Source organism: Aedes albopictus, chromosome 3, assembly GCF_035046485.1.
Source record: "Aedes albopictus strain Foshan chromosome 3, AalbF5, whole genome shotgun sequence".
Taxonomy (NCBI): domain Eukaryota; kingdom Metazoa; phylum Arthropoda; class Insecta; order Diptera; family Culicidae; genus Aedes; species Aedes albopictus.
This window is the reverse complement of record NC_085138.1, coordinates 341,419,820-341,444,954: the sequence shown is the minus strand read 5'-3', so window position 1 is coordinate 341,444,954 and position 25,135 is coordinate 341,419,820. Positions and strand designations below refer to the sequence as shown.

The window sequence follows — 25,135 nt, the reverse complement described above, 5'->3', positions numbered from 1 at the left end:
GTTCTGAACGGAACTTTCACGCCCACTGTTAACTTCATACTGCATGAAGCTCCAACGAGCATTTGAAGCAACCTTCAAGCTGTCCACAGGGAACATAATCGAAACAGCACCCAAAAGTTCCAAAAAGGTGCATTGGTAGTCTCTTAAGCATCTTGTGAGCTGCTTAAAGTGCCCTCGGAGCTTGATAGGAATTTTCAAGATTGTAGGAGTACTCTTCGGTAAGACCACAGAGAACAGACATCCAGGCTAGAACAAATTTCATTCGGAAAGTTGTGTAAGGATTTGAATCTTTACTTGAGTAAGGTTGCAAACCAATACATGATGACACCACTAACGCCACCAAACACCATATTGCCACAGTAAGTGAATTAAATTAGTATGGGAAATTAAGCGATTGCAGCGCCACGCTATTGCCACTTGTGTAGCCGATTTCAAATGGCCGTTAAATTCCTTACACAGTTTCGGAACTGGACTTGGATGTCTGTTTTCTGTGGTAAGATCATGCTGAGGGTGACAGGCTAAAAAAATAGTCCCTATTCTTATTGCAACCTGTTGCATACAAAAAACTAGTCGAGTGATTCGCAACAGGTGGATAATAATTGCCGTCATAGATATAACATTTGCAAATATCAAACAGTTGGTTGAATAGAACTGTTGGTAGCAACGTTGCAACTGTTGCATGCAGCAACACGTGGTGCACCAACAAAAGGTTAACCCAGTTGCATCAGGATGTCAAGGTTATGTTATGTCGCTTTCACCACCACGTGCCTAGGTCACGTGCGACCATGAAGCGGGTCAAGTTCAAACCAGCAATGCCAACAACAGGTGGCCATGCCATGTGTGGGAGTCGTCTCCCATAACGACCGCGTTGACCGGGTTGCTACTATTTTCCGGCTGTAAACAAAGTGAAAATTTTTTGAGTTCGGCGGAAGTTTTTGAGTGGTCTCGCTTTTGGCCGGATTTCAACGGAAATGACCCACGGTAGGTGCTAATTTTGACCAATCAGCATGAGTCGACGGTTGGCCAAGTTGCACAAACCGTGCGACAGGCTGGACAAGTACGACAATGAGCCGTACATACAGAACCCATTGCTGAATCTGTTCCTGTCCGAGGTGAAGGAACGACGCCATTATAGTTTCATCCAACGGAAGGCCGCTGCGGTAAGTCGGGGATAAAATTGAATTTGGGAGAAAATTTTTGGGGCTTCCAGGATTTTTTTTAGATATTTATACATATTGCCTTCATCACAGCAGTAAACTAAAGACGAATAATTGTGTGTCCACAAATAGAATACATTACCAAATATGTACTACGAGCACCAGAGAATGAGGTTATGGTTCACTGAACTTCTGAACGTTTTCAACTCTAGACAGGAACATCGATCGATAAAAGCAGAAAGTTGCATTGAAAGTACTTCCCTTTTATTTTGAAACAAAAATGTGCTGAACATGAATCTGCCGTTATGTTAATAGGGTATGTGTGCCATCAGTAATCTCACGCTCCCATATTCATCCTATTCGAAAACAAGCGATTACGGCACCGATTTATTCCATTCTTTTTGTCTCTTGTTCAGTGCCAGTTTAGCCGCCCTGTAGCCCTCACTTCGTTTCATTCTACCCTCATTGGTGCAAGCTCTTTGCATCCTTCTTGTAGCTCTTAGGCAGGATGCGTGGAGTTCTGCGATACGGTTCTACCCCATTATCCCGAATGCCACTACCCCGAAAGAATATTTTGGATAGGTTATTCTGATGATGGTTTATATATGTTTTTCATAAAGGATATAGGTAAAGATGGATTTTCTCAATTTTTCGCACTTTCAATCAATAAATGAAATAAAATAAACATTAGCAAAATGTACACGGAACCGCCAAACTACCCAAAATTGAGTTCTTTTGACGCAATCCCATAGTTCCGCCCAATAAGCCAAATTTGAGTAAATCGATTAAACTCACACTAGGTAAATTGCCTTTACCTCCAGCAAAAAAAATATACTTAAGAGTAGGTAAATTCAACCCAAGACCCCCCCATCATTCAACCCAAATTTGAGTATACCTACATTTACTCAAAATTGGCTTATTGGGCTCAAGGACCCCCATTGGGTAGATGCATCTCTGTTTGTTTTTGACAACATCGGTGGGGGAAAAAGGGAAAACAACCTAATTTTGGGTAACTAGTTTATTCGATATACTCAGCTTTGAGTAAAATCGACCCAAAAATTAGGTAGTTTGATTTCTCCGTGTAGCTTAACACAGAGCGCGACAATCCAGAGATAGGCGATAATATACTCAATTTTTCAAAATCTATGACATTTCCCGGAAAACATTATGCGGAATGACCCATTCTCCAGAAAATTGTTTTCCGGAAATCCATTTTCTGGAACGCTACATTTCCCGGAAAACCAATATCACATTTTTTTTCCACAGACTCAATAAATCTCATTATTTTCAAGTCGATCTATACTGATTGACACATTCTGGCTCAGACTGGTCTTAATTTGAGAATTAAGACATGCTGATATCCACAAGTTCCGAAATAGAACTCTTTAAAGTTATGATGCTATTATCACTACTTCTACAAAGAGCAGACATTGTTAAAAGAAGGAATAATACAAGAAAACAATGACAACTGTAATAGCAGAAGAAGTCATTTTAATGGATAGCCCTAAATCAAAATAAATGCATAAACCTATGCGATCTGATCTTGTATGAGATATAGCTGACAGCCAAGGCCCTTTAAATACTGTCTGAGGATACTGGTGCATTAGATCATAAAGACATTTGGCCAAAGTATCACTAAGCCAAAAGATCACTCAGCTAGATCAAAATAAGACCGATCCAAAAGTGGGCCTTGAACAGCCTATTGTTTGGAGTAGGGAAAATCTCTTAAGGAAAAGAGCTTGATATTTAAACAACTCTGTAACAGTATAAATTAGAAAAACTACGCATTCTTAAAGAGAGAAAAAATGTAGTTAATTCTTTGTCTGCGAATAAGGTTGGCAAGGATATAACTAGAACGAACAGCCTATAAATTCAAGAAGGGCAAATCTCCTATGGGACCTTTCATAATCCACGTAGACCAAATTTTGGTCACCTCAGACCTCTCTCCCTCCCGCTCGTAGACTTTTGTCCATAGCGTAGACTTTGGATTGACCTCCCTTCTACATAAAACTCTACGTAGTTTATAAACGGCCTGTATACAGAAATGTGCCTGTGCTTATAAACCACATGGCTACCAAACAACTATGTAACAATGTAAGTCGAAAGTACAACCCATTTTGATCGCCAATAAATTCAGTAACGATGCAACTAGAAAGAACAGCCTACATTGAAAAAGGACAAATCTCATACACAGTAAGAAGTAAGAAAAGTCTATTCTAGAAAAAAAAAGAAAAAAATACACACCAAATCAAGTTGCTAGTTTGGCCGCCAGTGAATTCTGAAAAACTCAACTTGAAAGAACACCCTATAATTCCAAGAAGAACAAATCTCCTATAGAGTTAGTAGTTGGTCTGCAAATAAACAATGTAACACTCCAACTCGAAAGAACAGCCTCTGATGAGAAGAAGGGAAAATTTCTATAGAGATATTAACAGTTTGGTCGCCAAATAACTCTGCTACAGTAATAGAAATACACTAGAATTCCAATGGCGCTGTAGTCACTTTTCTCATTTAATTATTTTACTAACTTGAATTGCTTGAACTTACTTTTTTTAAGTAGTTATCTTGTAGAGGACCTTTTGTTTTGGTAAACAAATTTAACTCGACACTTCTAGTACCGCTGCTGACGCTGTAAGGGCGTGGCAAACTAGATGTTAGTCACATGAACAGTCGCGACATTGGACTTCTGTGGCTAGTTATTCTTCTGCTACAGTACACGATTGGACAGTGCAAACTCGAAAGAACAGCCTATTTTTAAAAGAAGGCAAACATTTCAAGAAGTGCAGTTTCGCCACCAGCACAACCATTTGTCACCAGTTTACAACCGTGTGTGAGTAACTCAAAGCAGCATATGGAAAAAGTCATCACATTCGAATGTGAAGCAAATTTATGCTAAGTACAGTTGATCTATGCCAAAATTCTTGGTGGCTAATTGGCATTTATCCTCATGACTTTCAGCCTAAATCATTTTTTTGGCCGAACGGACATCTTTTCGATCATTCTCATCATCAAAAAGCCAGCCAGTAGGCATGGTCTAGACCTAGAGCAAGTATTCGGTACTAAATTATGTCTACCTAAAACGAAAGTTGTGGGGATATAGATATTCGGTTGTTTACTTAAATAGACAGTGAACTTTTAAAAGAAGGGACAATTTCAGATTGAAATACTTGTAGCTTTCATAGCAATAACTATAACTTCGAAAGAACATGCAAATTTAAAAGAAGGGACATGTTAAATAAAACTTGAACTGCATAATTTCTACAGTATTTTACATCGACAGATTCAAAGAACAGCCATTAATAAAAGAAGAAAAAATGTATGTATAAATATTATAAGGGACAATGCCAACAGCCTTTGAAGCAAATTTATAAAAAAAAACAAAAAATGAGGCCGATTGGATAATTCTATTAGCTTAAGCTTACCGAGCTCATCAGGATCAATAATAATTGAATAGACATGTGAATCGTCATTAGTCATCGGCCATAAAGGCTTAGTATCGTACAAATTGAATGAATGTGTCATTATAATTTCATTGCATTTTCTTCAATCGTTTTCACGAGTGAGCATGCATGATAAAAAAGAACGGGAATAATCAGTATGTATCTGTCTGTTTTAGAATCGAATGAACTTATAACCATGTTCATTAATTTCTAATAACTTCACGGCCACCACTATTTGGGTGATTTTCTGGATGTTTCGGGGTAATGGCCACGACATACTGGTGGTTTGCGTCCAATTCTGGGTAGGGATAGTCTTGGCATTGCAGCGTCACATGCACGGCTTAGGGTTCCGACTATAGATCATCGCTGGATAGATCGCTGGATGGACCCTCCATAAGCAATCGATCCACAAATACCGGATTATCGATGCGCGAGGTCAGCCATTCCCGATAACGGTCGATGACCTTCGCCTGTGGCCGTCTTCTTCCGTGTTCCTGTTCATGAAGTCATGCTGCTTAGCAACGCTAAATGAATCGACAAAAATTATCGCCCGCAAAATGAAATTTGTTCGACCATTAATAAAACCTAGAATTGTAAAGACGTTTTCCCTTTCATTCCGAGTCTGAAAGCCAATAGGTTATGGGCCTGCAAAACCCTGTTACGGATGCAAGACGAGGACGATAATTTTCAAGAAGCGGAAGACCACTTTCAAGCGGAACCAGCCGGAAGATTCTCAACGATGAGCGACCTGAAAACTTCACTGAAGAAGCTCGGCGACAGCAACTACGCCGTTTGAAAGTTTCGGATGGAGTTGGTGCTCATTCAGCAAGATTTTTTCGGCGTGATGAGTGAGGAAAAACCGAAGAATCCGGATCCCTTTTGGAAGGCGAAGGACGCGAAGGTACGGGCGTTGATTAGCCTGTCATAGGAAGACGATCAGTTGTGCCCCTGTGGCTTGGAAGATGCGAAGGATTCCAAGGTTCCGTTGGATCCAGGATACTACAAGCAAGAACTTGGCGCATCCCTTCCAAACAACGTGGAGTATTAGAAGCTGTTGGGACAACTTCTGTACGTCTCGGTCAACTCTCGACCGGACATTTCAGCAGCGATGTCGATCCTAAACCGGAAGACGAGCAACCCTTCACAAAATGGTTGGCTGGAGCTCAAGCGTGTTGCACGGTACCTGAAGGAAACTGGTTGAGTCTCAGTGACAACAACCGACGAAGTGGTTTAGTTGGCTTCTCTGATGCCGACTGGGCAGAGCATAGGCAAGATCGGAAATCGAATAGCGGCAAGGTTGCAACCATTCATTTGCAAAGATTTACATTCATTTGCTATTATCTCAGTTCAGAAGCATGCTATCGAAAAACAATGTATGGATGAATTTAACCTTGTAGTTTTATCTGAAAGTTTGCCGAATAACATTGGGGTCGTACACGCATTCCAAAGTCGTGTGCGAGCTGTGAAGGCAACTTTCCACAGCGTGAATGAAATTTACATTCACCGCGTGGAGAGTTGCCTTCACAGCTCGCTCACGACTTTGGTATACGTTTGCGACCCCAATGTTATTCGGCAAACTTTCAGATAAAACTACAAGGTTAAATTCATCCATACATTGCTTTTCGATAGCATGCTTCTGAACTGAGATAATAGCAAATGAATGTAAATCTTCGCAAATGAATGATCGCAACCTTGAATAGCGGTATGGCGATCCAATTCAACGGCGGTACGATCAGCTGGGCATGCAGAAAACAGTCGTACATTTTATTCAGGCTTATTCTGCGCGGCGTGTGAGGTGAGACGAGTCGAATGAGGTGACAAAAGTCGACTCGCCCCATTTGATTTACATTAGTCGTCTCACGTCACGTGAGACGAAACCGTCCGTCTCACCTCATACGCCGCGCAGAATAAGCCTGATTGTCCACTGCGGAGGCGAAATTTGTTGCTTTGGCCGAGGCTCAAAATCCGGTATTGTACGAGGACAACCAAAGCGCTTTGAAGATGTTGGATGTCGGTAAGTTTAGCAACAGAACGAAGCACATCGCTACCACATAGCATTTCGTGCGGGACATCAAGACATCTGGCGAGATCTGTTTCGTTTATGGGCCTTTTCATTTGACGTCTAAAATCAGCTGATTTTAGAGGACTTTGACAGTTCTCCTATGAAACTGACAGTTCAGCGTTTGCGCCTTTGTTCGGCAGTTGTAAACAGTGGCATACGATCTGTCAAATGAAAAGGCCATCGGAGGAACCAGATTGGCACATTTGAGGACCATGTGCGGATTGCATGATCAGCGTTGAGGAGGAGCGTTCATGAAGTCTTGCTGCTTAGCAACGCTGAATGAATCGACAAACATTATCGTAGTAGTCCATGTCTGTAAATTGAATTTTTTTCTTTAGTCATCAATAAAACCTAGAATTTTAAAGACGTTTTCCCTTCCATTCCGAGTTTGAAAGCCCGGGTGTCCTACGTTAGGCGAAAACACGAAAGGTGGAATCACAAAAGGCGGAAATACAAAATGTGGAAAGGCACAAAAGGCATAATCACGAAAGGCGAAATCACAAAAGGCTGAATCACATAAGGCTAATTGAAATTTGCCGTACTTTTTGAACCAGCAGAGCAAACAGCCGGCTGGTCGTGTGACACTTGTTCGCCATGCAAATCAGTCGTTTTGGTGCTGAGTTGCACTCCCTGGCGATGAGGCCTTCCACTCCGTACAGCAGAGTTTGCTCCTGTCGGGGCCTTAACCCGACGTCTCCACTAGACAGAAATGTCTTGCCATTTTGCTGGACAGATGTGTCATAACAGAAATGTTCTCTCGCTGTTTGCATGGAAAGCAGCGGTGTTGATCATTTCTGTTACGTTTTCTCTTTCTGGCAGCAAAATGGCAAGTCATTTCTGTTTAGCGGAGACGTAGGGTTACACGCCCACGACTTGTGTCCTTGCTCGAAGCACTTAAAACACGTCCTACGAGGAGCTTGATCGTGGCGATCTGCGTTCGCTGTTGTTGTCCACGACTAAACTGCCCCCACTCGCATAACAGTCCCATTTGACTTTTCACCACTTTTGAGTTAACGTTATAAATAGTCATCATTTTTGATGTACTTCCAAAAACAACAATAAAAATTTCGAATTTTTATGTCAATGTGTGAAAAAAATACCAAGTTATGAGCGTCCCATATCAAAAGTACCCGCATAACAGTCCCATCATGGATTTTTGTGTCACGTAACACAAAACTGAACAACTTTGTAGTGATTGTAATATTTTTTACAGTTATATATTCATGTGCAAAGCAATCTGTGAAAGTTTCGAGATGATCGAAATATTTTTCAAAATTTGGCGATTTTTCAAAGTTTTATATGGAAACAAGTTTTCAAACTTCAAATGCCGTTTTCTCAATTCTTACTTTTTGCAAATGGGACTGTTATGCGAGTGGGGGCAGTAAAGGTAGCCGAAAATCACTCTTGCTATTTTCGCTATCCAACTTCATCGCCTTGCCGGCTATCGCGATAATTACCAGAAGGCAAATAACAAAAAATGTACCGTCAACGGGATTAGACCCTCCACAAAAATGTTTCTTAGTGCGCACCATAACCACGCAACCACACAAGCTGCTCGAGAGAACGTAGAAATTTGATGCATAAAAGCTACTTTTGGTGGCGACTGCAAGACGGAAAGACGAACAAACAGCAGAAATCAAACCAGTCGGCTTTTTATTGCTGGTGATAATTCATTTTCGACGCTACGGGACGAGTGAGAACACATTCTCGGCAGTAACCCGGGTCTAAATTTATCGCACGTCTTTTTTCGCCGATAATGCGTGTGAGAGAGTTTTCTATGATCGCAATAGTGATCGATAATTTCATTCACTGGTGGCCAATGTGACTGGTGGCGAGTCGCCTTCGCCGTTAGAGCTCTCACCTGCACTTTTTCGCTCAATACCTCCTGAGTGCCTTGTAGGAGGAGCCATTCTTGGCCGCCTCTTTCTTCAGCACTAGCATCATCTCTCCAGTCCTGGTTTCTGGTGCGCCTGATAATTGTTACATCCGCGCCCAGCGGTGAGAGACGATTTTTGCCTCGTATGGCCCTCAACATCTCAGCGTATGTAAATATCCGCCTCAGATTTGAAGACCAGCCGTCGCTCCGCTCGCGATTGCGGGCTGGTTTCACTTTTCTCAACACTTCTTCTTTCTAACCGTAATCTATGGGTTCTCCTTCACTTGGTCCGGTTGGTCGCCGTGTCTCTTAGGGTTGGCTTCATGGGGCTTGGTTTCCCTGCCCCTTGCGCGTTTCGCAACCGACTTGAGAGCGTGGTTGCTCACGGTGGCCATCCCTTTCTTCCTCTTCAACTTTCCGCCCGCCTCTGTCGGACGCATTTAGGGCCACGTCTCCTTCCCGAGCAGGAACGAATAAGTGGCACATAACTGCAGCATACCAAAGTCAGGTATCATACCAAGACAAGGTATTGGTCGGCTACCCAGGTCTTGAAAATAACTTATTTTGGTATTTTGTAGGTATTGATGAAATACCTCAACGAGTTATTGGTTTAGTGTGGAGGACTGTTTGAGGTATTATTCAGTTATGGAAAAATCGCTATTTGTATGGAAAAATCGCCGATTATTATTTAGGTATTGCCATACCTGAGGCCATTATTCACTTGTTATGCCAAAATATACACCAGTTATTATTTTAGGTATTTTACCTCTTATGCAGGGCTTCTTAATACCTCATTCAGGTTGTAGGTATTCGGTTTCCCATACCTGAGTTTGGTATTCTTCAGCTATTATCTCCTGCTCAATTGACTGGTTTCGACCATGCATCACGAGCCGTAGGGGGTTTGAAGATGATCACTTTTAGCAAAATATCCGGAATACTAAGTCGAGCCATCGAACGGAAAGGATCCGTCCATTATATTGTATCGTACGATCGCACCACCAACGATGCTATCAGAACCAATTGCAGCATATCAGCGACGTTCCAACCAAGACAGAAGCAATAAGATGTTAGCTCTCAACAACTTATCTTTTCCTTGATTACAGCATGAAAGCGGCATTCTCGAGATCCAAATAGAGTTAGCGGCTTGCGGCTTTGGCTCCACGTATTTTTGCTCGCTCAATTGCATTCCTTCATTCTTCTCTCTTCTGTCTTCCCTATTTAATTGTCATCGATGATTTACTGTTTTCACTGAAAGCGTAATTTAACCAGATTATTAAACCTGAATTAGTTTTGAAAATTCCTAATTGGGTTTTGAAAACTCCTAATTTTGGCGTGATGCTCCCATAGTATATAATGCATAGACACATCTTTCAAATCTATTTCAGGAAAAAGTCAAAATCTGTCGCCGAAAAACCGAAGACCTGGACGATGTCATCCCGAAGCCCGAGTCCTACTACGTCGATCAGCTTCGTGAACATGCCAAACGAGCTCCGGTTCCCAAGATGCTTTCGCGGACGGAAGAAAAAATTCTGTCTTTCGTTCCGAAGCGCCTACGGCAGCAATATCCAGCCGCGCTGAAAAACTACATGGCGGACGTTCACGAAGACTTCGACAAAGTCATGAAAGCTTTTAGCTGCCAGAAAATTTTTAAACCCGCTCCCGATGACTATGTTCCACCGAGGGAAAAGTTTGAGTTCAAGCGACTCGGGAGAACTCCCAACTACAAAAACTTCCTCAAGCATAAGGCCTCTATCCAGAAAAACCTACTGATTCCACATCCGTTCATTCGGTGCATTATCCATTATTCCTATTCGGACTTTCCGGCGGTTTTGAATGACTACACCAAGTATAGGATGAAGGATGAGATTACGTTGAATGAGCTTCGCGATATGGCCAAGAAGGAACTCCTCGGATACAACAACTTCATCGCCCAGGAGTGGTATCCAAAGATCACGCGAATCCTGAAGAAACACTACGATCGTCGTACGCTTCCGAAGTCGATGTGGCCGAAAGTGATCAGCTGCGCTTCGGGACTCATCAATCGCCAGCTGACCGAGTTGAAACTTCGCACCATTGAACACCTGCGGCAGACCGTTCTCAATGTTCATAAAATTCCACAGATGAAGGTCATCGCCATATGTGACGACGGGGTGGTGGACTTGTTTCCAAGCTTGAACGACATTTTTAGCGTGTATCAGAACGCGATCGAGGACATTGCCACGGTGGGTTCACGCTTGGATGCGCTGGAGAACATCATCGATGCCCAGGCATTTGTGACCAAAGTCAATTTTATGAAGATTGTGGTCGGCGAGATCACCCTACAAGAGGCTCACAACGCCTTGCAACTTGCTCTGGAGAAGACCTTCGAACCATTGGTCAGTTATTTGAAGGACTTCCAGGAGCAGTTTGCCGGTTTGATAAGTCCCGAGACCCGCGACGAGTTGGACGAGTTCCTGAGCGAACCGCGTTCGTTCGAGGAATATCTGGAGAAGATCGACTACTTCCAAGCGTACAACGAGAAGATCAAGAACATGGTGATGAAGGAGTACTTCTACGTGGCCATCGTGAACCAATCGGATGCCATCGGTAGCGTGCGGAAAATGGTCCGGGAGTACATTGAGCGGATTGCGTCGCACATCGCGGTGGAACATAGAAAGGAGAGTCAACGGATTTGCAAGGAATTTGAAGAGATTAAGGATCGGGCTTTGGAGATACCGACCTCGACTGAGCAGCTGATGGCCAACGGGGAGTACATGACTCGCGCTAAAACGGAGGTTATAGAGGAACTGCGCGAGAAGATTCAGGAATCGATGAGGGTAAGTGGGTAGTGGGTGCATTGAAGGTTTCGGAGAGTTTGACCGTTTTTTTACAGATTGGAGCATACTTGGTGGAGCTGATGGAGCTGCCACCGGATCACATGGACGTCCAGGTGGAAAGTATCAACTGGTACTTCCGGATACAGGCGGTGTTTGATATCAATTCCACAAACTTTGAAACCTACAAGTTCCAGTTTGAGGAGAAGTTACAGGAAGTGACGAAGCAGTTGAACGAAAAGATGGAGGAAATGATTCCCAAGATAGCGATCATCAACGACATGACGGAAACGGAGAAGTTCCGAGACTACGTGATGCTGTTGCAGAGCTATATCGATCAGATTTTTGTCTTTGAGGATTACGTCAAGTGGATCAACAAGGAAGAGGTGTTGTTCAAGTTTCCCAAATCTCAATATGCAGTATTGGAAGCGATCAAGACTTTCATCGTGCCGTTCTACAAGTTGATCAGGTAATTCGTAAACTCTCTTATTATAGATTTTATGTACTTATCCTAATACATTGTTTGCTACAGCGTAGCTTTGTTCCTAGCTTCCTTGGCGACAGCGTCATGTTCCTAGCTTTTCCAAAAGTTAAGGATTCCCAAGTCTTCTTCAACAATGTACAGTCTACGTAGCATGTGGCCTTTAAACGTATTCTTCCCAGCAGGCTGTGGCGTGGTCTTGTAGCACATCATTCACAGTTGCATAAAACCTCCGCATATCGTTTCAATTCAAGTTTTCATACGCTTCATGGTGATTGCTAATCTCTTAGTGTGAATCACCCATGGTCCATGGTCTACCTGGGAGCTAGTGACACTACTCAATATTTTGATGACCAGCATGTCTTGTAGAGGTTTTAAAAACCGTCATAAAACCTTATTCCTTTTATTTTGGTTTTATGATGGTTATTGGAACCACTAAGTCGTTTTAGTGCACTTAGTCGTTTTTATTAAAACATGTTACTTGGGTACTCTGGTCAGGGTTTAGGATATTCCTTGGGATATTCTTACGTGTACTTGCTAGAACTATTTTTTTTATTAGCTTTATTAGTGAAGTTTTCAGCCCGTGGCTGGGTTATCGCCGAATGCTAGAACTAATCTAATAAAGCAACTATTTCAGGTTATGTATGCGTTGGATACGCTATTATGATGTTTGGATGGATGGTCCCTTTGAATATCTGGAGCCTCACTTTGTGGAATCCAAAACGGAAGAATTCTTGAAGGAATTTCAAAAGACTCAGAAGTACTACCGGAATCGCATCAAGGCAGACATGCTGGAGAACACACTCTGTAAATTCAAGGTAATTCCACTAGATTCGTTCTGATCCACAATCACATGAGCGTTACAGCCACCTCCCCATTTTAGGGTCAAACGGAAGATCCGGATCCGGAGAAGCATCCGTGTCCACTGAAGCTTTGCGCCCGGATGACACAGTCCATCAAGGACTTCCACCTGGGAGTGTACATCGTGAACATTATGTGCAATCCGGCGTTGAAAGATCGTCACTGGGACGAGATGTCCGAGATTGCCGGATTCGATTTGACCCCGGATGCAGGCACTACCCTGCGTAAGATCATCAACCATAAGCTGGACAAAGATCTGGACAAGTTCGAAATCATCAGTATCGGGGCGAACAAGGAGCTGCAGCTACAGAAGAATTTGGCGGCCATGATCAAAGAGTGGGAGACGATCGAGTTCAAGTTAAACCCGTTCAAGGAAACCAATCTGAACATTTTGTCTGGGTTGGATGAAATACAGGCGGTGTTGGATGACCACATCATCAAGACTCTGGCAATGAGAGGTTCAGCGTTCGTAAAGCCATGCGAGAAGGAAGTGAAAGAATGGTACAAAACTCTCACCCGTGTTAACAAAACCATCGAACAATGGGGAAAGGTGCAGAGCACGTGGTTGTATCTGCTGCCCATTTTCTCGTCGGCGGATATCGTGGCGCAGATGCCGAACGAAGGTAGGATGTTCCAGCAGGTGGACAAGACGTATCGGATGTACATGAAGATTGTTGAAGCGAATCATTCAGTGATGAATGTGGCGGCGGCCAAGGGTGTTCTGGAAGCTTTGGAGGAGTCCAATGAACTAATGGAGGAGATCACCAACGGCGTCAACGAATATCTGGAGAAGAAGCGGCTGTACTTCCCGAGGTTCTTCTTCCTCTCGAACGATGAAATGTTGGAGATTTTGTCGGAAACGAAGGATCCGCTTCGGGTTCAGCCACATTTGAGCAAGTGCTTCGAAGGTGTCAACCGACTGGAGTTTGATCAGGCTTTGGATATTCGCTCGATGTTCAGCATTGAGAAGGAACAGGTACAGTTCGTGGATAAGGTGTCGACTTCGGAAGCTCGAGGAAGCGTGGAGAAGTGGTTGCTTCGGGTAGAGGAAGAGATGTTGCGTGCCGTGTTCCATGAAATGCGAGGCAGCTATGAGGCGTACAAGGAGAAGGAACGTCACGCTTGGGTGTTGGATTGGCCTGGCATGATAGTGCTCTGCGTATCGCAGATTTACTGGGCAGCAAATATTCATGCGTGCTTGGGACAGAAACCAGAAGCGATCGTGGAGTACTATGAACAGTTGCAGAAGGAGCTCATGGATGTAGTCATGCTTATTCGTTCGAAGGAGATTACCAATTTGGACCGCATCACGATCAAAGCGCTGATAGTTATCGATGTTCACGCGAAGGATGTCGTAGACGACCTGATCAAGCAAGGGATTCACTCGGAAAATGATTTTCAATGGCTGGCACAGTTGCGATACTACTGGAGCGAGGAAGAAGTGACAGTGAAGATTATCAACGCTTCGGTTCGCTATGCTTGCGAATATCTAGGAAATTCGGATCGGTTGGTTATCACTCCGTTGACGGATCGATGTTACCGGACTCTGATGGGAGCATACCAGCTGCATCTGAATGGGGCACCGGAAGGTCCTGCCGGAACCGGTAAGACGGAAACAACCAAGGATTTGGCAAAGGCGCTGGCAGTACAGTGCAAGGTGTTCAACTGTTCGGATGGGCTGGATTACAAAGCGATGGGGAAGTTCTTCAAAGGGCTGGCTTCTTCTGGAGCATGGGCCTGTTTCGACGAGTTCAACAGAATCGAATTGGAAGTATTGTCGGTAGTCGCACAACAGATCTTATGCATCATTGTGGCTGTCCGAGCAGGAGTGCAGAAGTTCATATTCGAAGGAACGGAACTGAATCTAAATCCCGCATGCTACGTCTGCATAACGATGAATCCTGGCTACGCCGGTCGATCAGAGCTTCCGGACAATCTCAAGGTGCTCTTCCGGACCGTCGCCATGATGGTTCCAGACTACGCCATGATCGGAGAGATCTCTTTGTATTCTTTCGGGTTCACTAATGCACGATCCCTGGCAGTCAAAATCGTTACCACTTATCGCCTTTGTTCGGAACAGCTGTCTTCCCAGAATCACTACGACTACGGAATGCGAGCCGTCAAAACTGTACTTCAAGCTTGCGGTAACCTCAAAAAGGCGTTCCCCGATGAAGATGAAGAAATTTTGCTGCTGAGGTCACTCCTGGACGTGAACCTTCCGAAATTCCTCCGGAAAGACGTCCCTCTTTTCGAAGGAATCATTTCCGATCTATTCCCCGGAGTCTCGCTCCCCGAAGCAGATTACACGCTGCTGACCAACGCATTCGAGGACGTCTGCCGGGAGAAGCAGCTGCAACCCAAGGATACCTTCCTGACTAAAGTGATTCAAACCTACGAGATGATCATCGTGCGACACGGTTTCATGATGGTTGGGCTTCCCTTCTCGGGCAAGTCCATGACCCTGCAAGTTCTGGCCGAGTGCTTGACGAAGCTGAAAGGCAAAAGCGACAATCCGTACTTTCAGCGCGTTCACTACGAAGTGGTGAACCCCAAGGCGATTACCATGGGTCAGCTGTATGGAGCGTTCGATCCGATTTCGTACGAATGGACTGACGGAATTGCGTCAACGATCTTCCGGCGATTCGCCATCGATACGGAGCCCGATCGGAAGTGGTTGATATTCGATGGGCCGGTGGATGCGGTTTGGATCGAGAATATGAACACGGTGTTGGATGACAATAAGAAGCTGTGTTTGACCTCGGGTGAAGTCATTACGATGAGCGGAGAGATGTCGATGATATTTGAGGTTATGGATCTGGAGCAGGCATCGCCTGCGACGGTGTCTCGGTGTGGAATGATCTTCATGGAGCCGTCCGTGATTGGGTGGGAGGCTTTTGTGAAGTCGTGGATTCTGCGGTGCAACAAGCAATGGACGGCGGATTGGGAGGAGCTACTGCTTGAGATCTTCCGGTGGGTGATTCCGGACTGTCTGAAGTTCATTAGGAGGCAGTGCCGGCAGTATTTGTACCCTGGAGATATTAACTTGCTGACCTGTACGATGAACATCTTCCAAATGGTAATCGATGAGGCGGTTCATGAGAGCCCGGACGAGTACGCGAAGTACCTGTTCACGTGGTTTCAGGCGGCGTTGATGTACTCGGTCGTTTGGGGCTTGGGAGGTATTTTAGACATGGAGTCGAAGGTCAAGTTTGATGAGTTCTATCGAGAGGTGAGGAATGTTACATTGAAACATTTTATTCACTTGAAAACAACAACTTTTTTCAGATTTGGAAGGGTACGGATGAGAATCATCCGGTTCCGGAAGCTTTGGGGAAAATCGATGTGTCAATGCCAGGCGAAGGAATGATCATGGACTACGTGTACTATTTTAAGCAAAAGGGCAACTGGCGCTACTACCCAGATATGGTTAGGCAGATGAAAAACGAAGTGGGCATCACCCTCCTGGTTCCGACTTTGGACTCCGTCCGTTACATGCACATACTGGACATTCACGTGAAGGTAAGGATCTGTGAGAAGCTTTCATGTGACAAATTGCCTTCTTTCTCCATCGGTGCCATAATCACTTTGGTTTCGAATTTGGGGGCATCAGATTACTAAAATGGCTCTTTGGCTCTAACTCTACTTTGCTTATCTTTTTCAGAACAAAAAACCTCTTCTCCTGGTAGGACCCACCGGCACAGGAAAAACGTACTACTTGCAAAACTATCTGATGAGCAAAATGGACCAAACAACATTCCTGCCTACTCTCATCACCTTCACGTCCCAGATCACGGCCAATCAAACCCAAGAGCTAATCATATCCAAGTTACTGAAGAAACAGCGCGGTCGTTACGGACCTCCGGACAACAAAACTTCCGTTCTTTTCATCGACGACATGAACATGCCGGCCAAAGAGATCTACGGAGCTCAACCGCCTATAGAGCTGATCAGACAATACTTCGACTACAGCCATTGGTACGATCCGAAAGATGCGTCCAAACTGTTCCTGGAAAAGATCCTCATAATGACGGCCTGCGGTCTACCGGGAGGAAGTCGTCAGAACGTGTACGAGCGGTTCCTGTGCCATTTTGACATCTTTGCCATCAGCAACTTTAACGATGAAACGATGTTCAAGATCTTCAGCAACGTTCTGCTGGACGGATACAAGAAGGGTGGCCACGCCACGGATGTAACCACGATGGTTAACATGATCGTAAACGCAACTCTGGACACGTATCAGTTTGCATGCGCAAAACTTCTGCCAACTCCGGCTAAGTCGCACTACATCTTCAACCTTCGGGACGTTTCGCGGGTCATCAGTGGTTGTTCGATGTTGAAACGCGAATCCGTCGAAAGCAAGAAGGTATTCCCACGGCTTTGGATGCACGAAGCCATGCGTGTTTTCTATGATCGCTTGGTCAACGATGCGGATCGGTTGTTCGTATTCGACAAGCTGAACCAGAATCTGAAAACGTTCTTCAAGGAGCGCACGGAACTTTTGCTGCCGGATTTCTTCGACGAGCAAACTGGAGTTGTGAAGCTGGGAAACTTGAATAATTTGATGTTCGGGAGTTACTTTGACGCGGACGCCGAGCCAGAAGATCGGAAATACGAGGAAACGCAGCAGGTGGAGCAGTTTAGGGATTTGGCGAACCGTGATCTGGCAGAATACAACAGCACACATAAGGCGAAGATGGACATTGTTCTGTTCCAGTATGCTCTGCAGCATTTGAATAAAATTTGTCGTATAATGTCAATGTCCGGAGGAAGCTGTATGCTAGTTGGGATGGGTGGATCCGGACGACAATCGTTGACCAAATTGGCGGCTCAGATATGTGGACAATCGTTGTTCCAACCGGAGATTACAAAGTACTACGGAATCAACGAGTGGAGAGAAGATCTCAAGAAGGTGTTGAAGGAGGCTGGAGGAATGGGTCGGGACACGGTATTCTTGTTAACGGAAGCCCAACTAAAGGAGGAGGCCTTCCTTCAGGACATCGACTGCCTCCTCAATATTGGAGAAGTTCCCAACATCTACCCGATTGACGAGAAGCAGGAGATTCTGGAATTAGTGCGACTTGCAGCTCAAGGCGGAAACCGAAACCTCGACATCAGCCCCCTAGAGGTGTTCCAGTTCTTTGTTAACCGCTGCAAGCAGAAGCTTCACATCGTGATCTGTTTCAGTCCGATTGGATCGGTCCTGAGGACCAGAATCCGTCTGTATCCCTCTCTCGTCAACTGCTGTACAATCAACTGGTTTGACGCATGGCCAGAAGATGCCTTGGAGAAGGTTGCAGAAATGTACATGAAGGAGCTGAACGTGGCTCCCTCGGTGAAGGAATCGATCGTCGTAACCTGCAAACACTTCCACGTAGTAGCTCGCGAAGTGTCCGCCGAGTTCACCAAAGCTACCGGACGAGTCACCTACATCACTTCAGCATCGTATTTGGAGCTGATCAAGTGTTTTCGGAATCTAACCAAGAAGCACCAGTCCGAAATTATGGAGAACAAGATGCGCTACTTGGGTGGTTTGGAGAAGCTGGATGCTGCAGCGGAAGCCGTATCGACGATGCAAAAGGAACTAAACGCCCTACAACCGACGTTGATTATCATGGCCGAGGAATCCCGCAAAATGACCGAAGAAATCGAAAAGGAATCTATAGAAGCAGCTGCAGCTACGGAACAAGTGAAGAAGGACGAAATTGTGGCAAACATACAAGCAGCTGAAACGCAAGTATTGATGGCGGATTGTGAGAAGGACCTCGCTGGAGCAATTCCCATTCTGGAGGAAGCTATTCAAGCGTTGAATACCCTGAAGCAAAATGACATCACCTTGGTGAAATCGATGAAAAACCCACCCGAAGTGATCAAGCTGATTATGGCTGCCGTTTGCGTGATGAAGGGTATTCCACCAGACAAGGTCACCGATCAGGCCACTGGAAAGAAGATGCTGGATTATTGGGGACCCAGTAAACGGTTGCTCGGAGATATAAACTTCCTGCAAACGTTGAAGGACTACGACAAGGAACACATCAATCCGGACGTTATGAAGAAAATTCGGAAGGATTTCATACCCCACAAGGACTTTCAACCACATATCGTGGCGAAGGCGTCCAGCGCGGCGGAAGGTTTATGCAAATGGATCATTGCAATGGATTTGTATGACGCCGTGGCAAAGATAGTGGCTCCGAAAAAGGAGAAGCTACGACTAGCGGAAAATGCCTACGCGGAGACGAAGAAGATACTGGCGGAGAAGCGACAGTTAGCGGCAGACTTGGAGAAGAAAGTGGCAGAACTGAATGACAACCTGGAGGAGGCGAATCGCAAGAAGCAGGAAGTCGAAGATGAAGTGCAGATGTGCAAGGAGAAGTTGCATCGGGCAGAAATGTTGATCGGAGGACTTGGTGGAGAGAAGAGCCGTTGGACGGCCTCGGCTGAGCGACTGCAACAGCTGTACGACGACTTGGCCGGAGATATTCTGGTTTCTAGCGGAGTGATTGCGTATCTTGCTCCGTTGACTGCTACGTACCGACATCGTTGCATTGAGAATTGGCACACGTTTGTTAAGAAGATCAAAATTCCTTGTTCGGAAAGTTACAGCTTGGTAGACATACTGGGATCCATGATTAAGATTCAGAACTGGAATATCGCAGGTCTGCCAACGGATGCGTTTTCAGTGGAGAATGGCATAATAATGGACAGTTCAAGCAGATTTAGCCTGTTTATCGATCCACAGTTTCAGGCGAACAAGTGGATCCGCAATATGGAACGGAACAACCACTTGCAGATCCTGAAGTTCTCACAAGCGGACTACATGAAACGACTGGAGTCATGCATAGAACACGGGTATCCAGCGCTGATCGAGAATATCTTTGAAGACCTGGAAGCTCCTTTGGATCCTCTTTTGAATAGGAACACTTTTGTTCAGGGAGGAACCGAATATCTGAGCTTAGGAGATAACGTGATCCCAATATCTCCGAAATTCCGTCTGTATCTCACTTCAGGACTTCGCAATCCACACTATCTACCGGAAGTATTCAACAAAGTGACCATCATCAATTTTGCACTGACGATCCAAGGCCTAGAAGATCAACTGCTAGGTATTGTAGTTGCCAAAGAGCGACCTGACCTCCAGGAACTTCGGCAAACCCTGATCGTCCAGGGTGCGAAGAACGTTGCCATGCTGAAGGAGGTTGAGGACAAGATTTTGAAAACCCTGTCCGAGAGTAAAGGCGACATATTGGAAGATGAAACCGCTATTAAGATTTTGGATGATTCTAAGCGAATCTCGATCGATATTGTCAAGAAACAGGAAGATTCGAAGGAAATCGAAGCGAAGATTGAAGCTTTTCGTCAGAGCTATCGTCCTGTGGCGGCTCATTCGTCGACGTTGTATTACTGTATAACGGAGCTACCGAACATCGATCCCATGTACCAGTTTTCGCTATCTTGGTTCATTAATCTATACATTTACTCGATCGAGAATGCCAACAGAACTAAGGATCTTCTTCGGCGACTGAAGTTTCTCATGGATGCGGTAACGTTGAATCTGTACAATAATGTTTGCAGATCCCTGTTCGAAAAGGATAAGCTTCTGTTCTCATTTGTGCTGACAACGAAGATCATGATCTCCTGTAATCAGATTGACTTGAAAGAGTTTGAATTTCTTCTACTTGGTGGGGAGAGAAGTACGGTTGATCTACCGAATCCAAACCCCAGTTGGATAACCGATAAACTCTGGGAGGACATTCGCCGATTAGAACAGCTACCGGAATTCGCTGGTTTCACAAAGAGTTTCATCGAGACAACAGACGCTTGGAAGCGCTACTATGACGTTGACGATACTCACCTGGAGAAGTTACCCTCGCCATGGCAGGAGAAGACAAATCGCTTCGAGAAGCTTATAGTACTTCGCACTTTCCGCCCGGATAAGGTTGTCCTTGCAATAACTGAGTTTGTCGCTTCCGAGATGGGGCCAGCATATGTCCTCCCGCCTCCATTCGACATCGCGAAATCCTACGAAGACTCCAACTGTCTAACTCCACTGATCTTCATTCTGTCGCCTGGTGCGGATCCTATGAATGCTCTACTACTATTTGCCGAGAAAATGGGATTTGATGAAACTTTCCAGGCGATATCTCTTGGACAAGGTCAGGGCCCCATTGCGCAGAAAATCATCGAGAAAGCACAGGACGAAGGAACTTGGGTGTGTCTTCAGAATTGCCACCTTGCCGCCTCCTGGATGCCCACGTTGGAGTTCTTGTGGGAAAACATGGACCTCTTTAACACTGTGTCTTCCTTTCGGCTTTGGTTGACCAGCTACCCTTCGGAGCAGTTTCCGGCAAGCATCCTCCAGAATGGTATCAAAATGACGAACGAGCCACCAACGGGCCTGCAACAGAATCTCCTGCGATCGTACAACTCGGAACCTATGAATGACGACGCTTTCTACACGGGTTGTGCCGGAAAAGATCGATCCTTCTCCAAACTGCTCTATGGAATTTGCTTTTTCCACGCAGTCGTCCAAGAACGTCGCAAATTCGGGCCTCTCGGATGGAACATCTCCTACGGGTTTAACGAATCCGACTTCCAGATCTCGGTCCTTCAATTGCAGATCTTTCTCAATCAGTACGACGACATTCCGTATATGGCCATCTCGTACCTCACCGGAGAGTGTAACTACGGAGGACGCGTTACCGACGCTTGGGATCGCCGAGCGATTGTTACTATTTTGGCGGACTACATCAATGATCGGGTGGTGAATGACCCGAAGTACCGCTTCTCCAACCAGGGCGACTGCTATGGAGTTCCGTTGAGAAACGAACATCGAGAGTACGTAGCGCATATCAAAAACAACGTACCGAACTACCCAAGTCCCGCCGTTTACGGATTGCATCCCAATGCGGGGATAACCAGGGATCTTAACGCTTCCAAGGTGTTGCTGGAGTCCATGTTGATGACCCAGGGAGGATCCTCGGAGATGAGCGACGCCGACAAGGAGAAAGCTATATTATCGGTCGTTGAAGGGATTGAGAGTCGACTACCACCAGACTTCGACTTGGAAATAGCAAAAGCAAAATACCCAGTAGATTACAGCGAATCGATGAATACGGTGCTGGTTCAGGAAATGGAACGATTCAACAATCTGCTCCAGGAAATTCGCAGCAGCTGCATCAATCTGAAAAAGGGTATCGCCGGGTTAATTGTATTGACTCCGGAGCTGGAATCTGTTTACAACGCGATCAACTACAAAAAGATCCCGGACAGCTGGATGCGGAAGTCGTATCCGAGTTTGAAACCGATCGGAGCATACATCAATGACTTTTTGGAACGATTGGCGTTCTTGGAAACGTGGTATCAAACGGGTAAACCGAATGTTTTCTGGATCTCCGGATTCTACTTTACACAGGCTTTCCTGACGGCGGCAATGCAGAACTACGCTCGCAAGTACCGGATTCCGATCGATATACTGACATTCGACTACAGTGTTTTGCGGGCAACGACGTGAGTAGAGGATTTTTGTACTGTACCCGTGATCGTTACCTCCTAGATGTGAATTTTATTTCAGGGTGAACTCAAGCCCAGAAGATGGCGTTTACATTGAAGGACTGTTCTTGGAAGGCGCCAAGTGGAATCTCCGGGGAAGCTATCTGGAGGAACAGTTACCGAAAATGCTGATCGATACCATGCCGATCATACATCTGATAGTAAGAATTCGATCAAAGCGCGTCAGTTGACCATACATTCATTTTCTGTTCCATTTCAGCCCATCAAGACAGCCGAGCTGGACGAGGGCAACCGCTACAAATGTCCGGTATACAAAACGGCCGAGCGGAAGGGAACTCTTTCGACGACCGGTCATTCAACGAACTACGTCATCCCGATTTTGCTGGGGACCAGACTGAATAGCGCTCACTGGGTCAAACGGAGCGTGGCACTTCTGTGCCAGATCTCGGAGTGAGCGCTGGAACTGATAAATTTTCTAATATCATTTTATCTGAAACGAGTGAATCATTATAATGGCGAAACAAGCACTTAATTTTGCTATACATTGTATTCTGAATAAACGCACGTCGTATTCAAGTAGAGGATTCCTGCGATATAGTTCTTTATGTAATGAGTTGCAAAAAGTTGATTTTTTCAGCACGAGTCTTACATTTATCCACGGCCCAGGCATTAAAGTCACTCGCTATTACCACTGGTCTTCGCCCTGTTAGCCCGGTCACGGGCAAGCCTCGTTGGATAAATGTACGACTCGTGCTGAAAAAATCAACTTTTTGCAACTCGTTACATAAATAACTATTGCTGTATCTACATGCTTAACATGTTTATATTTTCTTCATTATTATATCAAAAATCAAGATATTTCCATCTTCTGCTGCCGGGGCAAAATGGACACTCAACTTTTTGAAAGAAGCGGCAAGGGAAAAATATAACCTAAATCACAAACCAACCAAATTCTTCGATTTCAGTATATTTTCGGTTAAATGTTCACTATAGTAGACATAGGGTGAAACAAATTGGTCAAAAAACGACAGCTGTGGAAAATAGTTGTTCTAGGCACAGCTGTACATGCCGACAAAACCGAAGCTTAATCCAAAACAGCCTGAATTTAAATTAACTAAACAAAAATGAACTACTTCGGCGTATTATTCATCCATAATAGTTGTTTTGTAATGAAATGACTTTATAGGTGTAAATAATGTAAGAAATTCGTAAAAGTCTCATGGTGTCCATATTGCCCCATGGGGGTGTCCATTCTGCCCCGTATGCTTGAAGACGGTTATGAAAAACTAACATTTTTCAAAACATTTTTTGAAGTGGATAAATCATTTTTCTTCGTGAGCATTCTTATGCAATAGATGCTAAATAGACTTTAAAAGGATACATGTATCAAAAAACTAAACTTTTTTGACATCTTGCCAGGTAAAGTTGTCAAAAACCTTAGGGTGTCCATATTGCCCCGCCTACCCCTAGCCCAGCATCTGAGTGAACTGTTGGATCGGCCACCGCGGAGGCGCATAACAGCTACAGAAGAAGACCCTGTTTACTTTGGCGACCATGAAGCCCTCATCGGTAGTAAACACCAGCTCCTGGACGGGGTATTTACTCTTGGTCCATATCGCCGCCATTTTTCCAGTATGAGTCCGCTATGATGACGATATCCGACCCCACTCAGAAACCGCCTGACAAAGCAGTTGCTGAGCTGCGTCACAGTGGTTTAGGTTGAGCTGCGTTACCTGTACTGTGATTTGATTACTGCGGCTTCCTTGAAGGCCGGGCCCCTTGGACCTTGCCTTGGACCTTCCGTTGGGTGCCTGTTGTTCACGGATATCCCGGTACAAATCTGACGAATGGGTGGACTCTTGCAGCCTTGTGCCTTATGGCATTCGGCGCCGCATCTCCTACACAGTTTGCTCCTGACAGGGCCTTTGCAGTCCAATGACTTGCGTCCTGGTTCCAGACACCAAAAACAAACCTCCGGTGACTCGTGGAACATCAGATGACATACGCACTAGCCCAGCCTACCTTGGTTTTCCCTACTTTAACGGACTTTTTTACGTCCATCGCAGGTAGCTGAACCAAGGCTACCTGTGTCCTTACCAGCCCCGTCCGTAGTCGAATGGCTGCTGCTGCAGTGCCGTGACAAGCTCTTCCGCTTCGGTGACCTCGTCTAGGCTTTTAGGATCTCTTCCGTAGGCGGCGCCGATGCGTTCCTTGTTCATCTAGGATCATTTCACCCATACGAATACGTCTGCTACTGCACACGTCGGCTCGCAGATCTACGAGCTTGGCGTCGCTACGCATCGCCTTCAAGAAGTCCGAGTACTTTGACTGTTCGGTCCTAATGACGAGCGCGTCGCCTTTCTCACCTATTCTTTTACGCCTCTTGGTTTGGAGTTTATGATCTCCGTGACCTGGCGGTTTTTCCTTCTTCCTATTCTGCTGGACTTTCGACCAAGGGTGGTCCTCCCCTTGGTTCATGCTACTCTGTGGTTGCTGAGCGTCTAACAACGGTCGCAACCCCCTGTTGCCTTCCATTCGGGACAGGCCTACATTTTCAGGCCCCCCTTCCCAGCTTTCCGGGACGCCTGGATGAAGTCAGACTCGCCGGTATTACTGCCGACCTTCGGGGCTAGTATTATCCTAGCCTTGCAACAGGGCCGTTTTAAGATCCTTCCTTGCTTATGTTGGACTTTGAGGACGCAAAGTCGATTATTTTACTAAGCTTCTGCATTAACCCGGTAAGTGACGAAATACTGTGCGGGGTGCACAGGCTTTGTTAACGATCCAGCATCTTTTTCACCCCTCGACCACTCATTCCATGAATTGTGTTTTGTAGTGCTATTCTTAGCCGGCGGCAACTACGCGACTGACTCGCAAGCCGGGGTCTTAAAGGTTGTAGCCTGCTTTTCAGTCATGGGGGGGTATATTTATTCCTTCT

The 25,135-nt window shown here is 45.2% G+C and overlaps 1 protein-coding gene across 1 annotated transcript; it reads left to right on the top strand.

Annotated features, from left to right (window-relative positions):
- Positions 1 to 629: 629 nt before the first annotated feature.
- On the top strand, positions 630 to 22,846 carry LOC109424679 (dynein axonemal heavy chain 12). Its single transcript, XM_062843111.1, has 9 exons — positions 630 to 1,160; positions 9,921 to 11,351; positions 11,408 to 11,817; positions 12,467 to 12,647; positions 12,713 to 15,919; positions 15,976 to 16,209; positions 16,352 to 22,194; positions 22,259 to 22,397; positions 22,457 to 22,846. Exons 1-9 carry the CDS (start codon positions 1,008 to 1,010, stop codon positions 22,649 to 22,651), a joined length of 11,793 nt encoding a protein of 3,930 aa, XP_062699095.1. The 5' UTR covers positions 630 to 1,007; the 3' UTR covers positions 22,652 to 22,846.
- Positions 22,847 to 25,135: the final 2,289 nt, after the last annotated feature.

Bases quoted from the DNA above. Each gene is read 5' to 3' on its own strand.
- LOC109424679 (XM_062843111.1), top strand. From the start codon at position 1,008: ATGAGTCGACGGTTGGCCAAGTTGCACAAACCGTGCGACAGGCTGGAC. The intron at 11,818-12,466 runs GTAATTCGTAAA...CAACTATTTCAG, and splicing joins CCGTTCTACAAGTTGATCAG to GTTATGTATGCGTTGGATAC. The intron at 22,398-22,456 runs GTAAGAATTCGA...GTTCCATTTCAG, and splicing joins TGCCGATCATACATCTGATA to CCCATCAAGACAGCCGAGCT.